The following is a 3,506-nucleotide window of genomic DNA, read 5'->3' as shown; positions in this document are numbered from 1 at the left end:
AAAAATGAATTTCAGTTCTTCACCAAAGAGTTTTGAAAAAGCAGAAACATTTAAAATCATTTTCAAACCTTTAAAATCATCTTTATGAACTCTGCAAACACAAACATGATCACACTTTCTGATCAAATGTTGCTTCACAAACAGGAAATAATCTAATTACATTTAATTATGTTTAATTATGTTTGTGCTGATTTAATAAACAGCAGCGGATCCAAACCTCATAAATATGAATAAACAGGAGAGAAAGTTTTGGTGAATCTGGAGAAAAAACACTTTTAACTGTTTAGTTTTAATAAATGCTTTAAATCAGCCTTCATATATATATATACAGTTTTATTTGATATGATTCAGCCTTTATTAATGATTATTGATTATTAATTAATACATGAATCCGCCTTTAATAAAGAGGATTGTTGCAGAGTCGGGTTCAGGTCTGAGAACAGGAGACAAAATCATTTCTGTTCATTGTGATATTTTGTGTTTTCTGCAGGTGTAAATATAAATATGATGTCAATAATATAAATAATAATAATAAATAATTAAGGCAGATTTAAAGCATTTATTAAAGCTCATGTAAACTAAAGTCAAAGGTTCATTCACACCAGAACATTTTTCACCTTTTTATACCTGAGGTTTGGATCCGCTGCTGTTTATGAAATAAACACAAACTTAATTAAATTATTTTCCATGTGAAGAAACAATTAAACAGAACTAATGATCCATGTTTTGTTCGTCCGTAATAATAATAATAATGTTCCGTGATGTTCCGGAGCTCTGCAGCAGAGAAAAGGCCTGAATCTGCAGGAACACACACACACACACACACACACACACACACACACGAGTGTTTCTGTGATTTCAGATTAACGGAGTCTGCAAAAACAGATTTAAATCTATAAAGATCTAAAAAGAGTTGTTGTTTCCGCGCGACACAGAAATTAAAAATAAAGTTTACAAACTTCCGTCATGGTTCAATAAAGAAGAAGAAGAAGAAGAAGAAGAAGAGGAGAAGAGGAGAAGAGGAGAAGAAGAGGAGGAGCAGAGGAGGGAACTTTTGGATCTTTTTAAACACTTCCACACACACACACACACACACACACGGAGCAAATCAAATCTGCTGCTGTTTCATTTCTTCATCATTTTCTCTGAAATGTCGCGAGTTTCTCAGTTTTTCTGTCTTTTCACAAACATTTAAACCACGGACGCGCGCGCGCTTCTGTTCTGTTCTGAGACCCTCTGGAGGAAGAAGAAGAAGAAGAAGAAGAAGAAGAAGAAGAAGAAGTTTCCCTTTTTAGTTTTTAACAGTTTTGAGTTTCTGTATAAAAAAAAAGAGCAGAGCCGCGGAGTCCGGCCCCGGCCTCAGTGCACCGTCACCGCGGAGTCCGGCCCCGGCCTCAGTGCACCGTCACCGCGGAGTCCGGCCCCGGCCTCAGTGCACCGTCACCGCGGAGTCCGGCCCCGGCCTCAGTGCACCGTCACCGCGGAGTCCGGCCCCGGCCTCAGTGCACCGTCACCGCGGAGTCCGGCCCCGGCCTCAGTGCACCGTCACCGCGGAGTCCGGCCCCGGCCTCAGTGCACCGTCACCGCGGAGCGCAGCAGCAGCGCGGAGGCCGAGGAGCACAGCGGCTCCCCGGGCGCGGCCGGGCTGCTCTGGCCGGTGGCGCTCTGCGGGGACGTGGGGCTCAGGGACTGGGGAGAGGAGTTCGCCAGGAAGGCCGGGATGTGCGCGGGCAGCCCCGGGAGGCCCGGCATCGAGGCGGGCGTGGCTTTGATGGGCACCGGGATGGCGGGCAGAGTCTGGCCCCCGTGACACATGGACTTGAGCGGCATCCCGTAGGCAGAGTAGTCCCCGCCGCTCATGGAGACGGGGGCGGCGGGGTCCATCATCCCGGGGCCGTACACGTGCGGCCAGGCCGGGCCCAGCTGGTTGTGGAGCGGGTACCCGGAGGGGGAGAAGGCCGCCAGCCCGCCCGGCATCTTGTACTCTCTGGCGATGATGTTCTCGATGGCGAACGGGTGTTTGAAGCCGGACGGCTGCGGCGCGGAGCTCAGGTTGTACCCGCCGGTCATCTGCGGCAGGTGCGCGGCCGCGGCGGCGGCGGCGTGCAGCGCGCTGAGCCGCAGCTTGGCCTGCTGCTGCTGCAGGTAGTGGGCGGCGTCCTGCTGCTTGCCGCTGGGCCCCAGCGGGTCCGTCAGCTGCAGCACGCCCCCCACCTTGAAGCGCTTCCTCCGCCGAAGGAAACTCCCGTTCTCGAACATGTCGCCGCAGCTCGGGTGCAGGGCCCAGAAGCTGCCCTTCCCGGGCTGGTCCGGTCTGCGCGGGATCTTGATGAAGCAGTCGTTGAAGGAGAGGTTGTGGCGCAGGGAGTTCTGCCACCGCTGCGTGTTCTCGCGGTAGTACGGGAACCGGTCCATGATGAACTTGTAGATCTCGCTGAGGGGGAGCATCTTCTCCGGGCAGCTCTGGATGGCCATGGCCGTCAGGGAGATGTACGAGTACGGAGGCTTCTGGTCGCTGTACGTGTTCCTCCCCGGGCGAGGCATTATTCTGCTGCACCGGGGCCGAGCCGGGCCGAGCCGGGCCGGGCTGGGCTGAGTTCAGGCTCAGAGCAGGAAAGATTCTGCGCGCTCTTTACAAACTTTGTCCAGAGTGTTCCCAGTCCTCAGAGCGCCGTTACGCACGGACACAGACGCGGGTGTGTGGCACACATGGCGCCGTTTACGCGGCTCCGCCTTCAAAAGTCCGGAGAAAGTTGGTTCGGCGGCGGCTCTTCCTCCTCCGGCTCCCGGTGCAGGTGCAGCGCGGTGTCCGTCCTCCTCCCGCCCCGCTGCTCAGCTGCTGAGAGCGGCCGCTGCTGCCTCCATGTCCCGGTCCTCTCCGGTGCGTCTCTGGACGGTGACAGGAGCGGAGCGGAGCCCGGAGAGGAGCTTCATTAACGGGGGGGGGGGCTTCACTGTCACATGATCACAGAGGGGGGGGGGGGGGGGGGATCAGGGGGGGGGGCACGGTGTGGATCCAATGGCGCGTATTTACATGAACGCGCTAAAACAACACGAGACACTTTGATTTGAAGAAGAAGAACAAGAAAAGCTGCTCTGTGGAGGTATGAGCGCGCGAGTGGAGACATTTTACGCACAGTGTGTGTGTGTGTGTGTGTGTGTGTGTGTGTGTGTGTGTGTGTGTGTGTGTGTGTGGGTGTGGGTGTGTGTGTGTGTGTGTGTGTGTGTGTGTGTGTGTGCACGCGTCATTAACTTGCATTGATTGTGTTTTAACACTTGTCATAAATCTTCAGAGTTTATTGTTATTGTAATTTTTAATATTATTGATTTAAAACTTCAAAGGTTTTAAATTTTCTTATTTTGTTCGTTTTGTTAAAACTCGAATTTTGCATAATTCATAAAAACAGAGAAACACTTTATTGATTATTATTATATTATTATTAATTTTATTAAATTGATTTATTAAAACAACTGTTTATGAACGTTTCTGTTTTCTGTTCAAGCTG

General features: G+C 51.0%; 1 protein-coding gene across 1 annotated transcript; it reads right to left on the bottom strand.

The window, feature by feature from the left end:
* Positions 1-1,569: 1,569 nt before the first annotated feature.
* Positions 1,570-2,544, bottom strand: LOC310966291 (forkhead box protein B1-like; the record flags this gene model as incomplete). Its single annotated transcript, XM_083940873.1, has 1 exon — positions 1,570-2,544. One exon carries the CDS (start codon positions 2,542-2,544, stop codon positions 1,570-1,572), a length of 975 nt encoding a protein of 324 aa, XP_083796999.1.
* Positions 2,545-3,506: the final 962 nt, after the last annotated feature.

Source organism: Echiichthys vipera (genome assembly GCF_963691815.1).
Source record: "Echiichthys vipera genome assembly, contig: SCAFFOLD_139, whole genome shotgun sequence".
Taxonomy (NCBI): Eukaryota; Metazoa; Chordata; class Actinopteri; order Perciformes; family Trachinidae; genus Echiichthys; species Echiichthys vipera.
The sequence above is the reverse complement of the archived record's forward strand: the minus strand, read 5'-3'. Positions and strand labels throughout refer to the sequence as shown.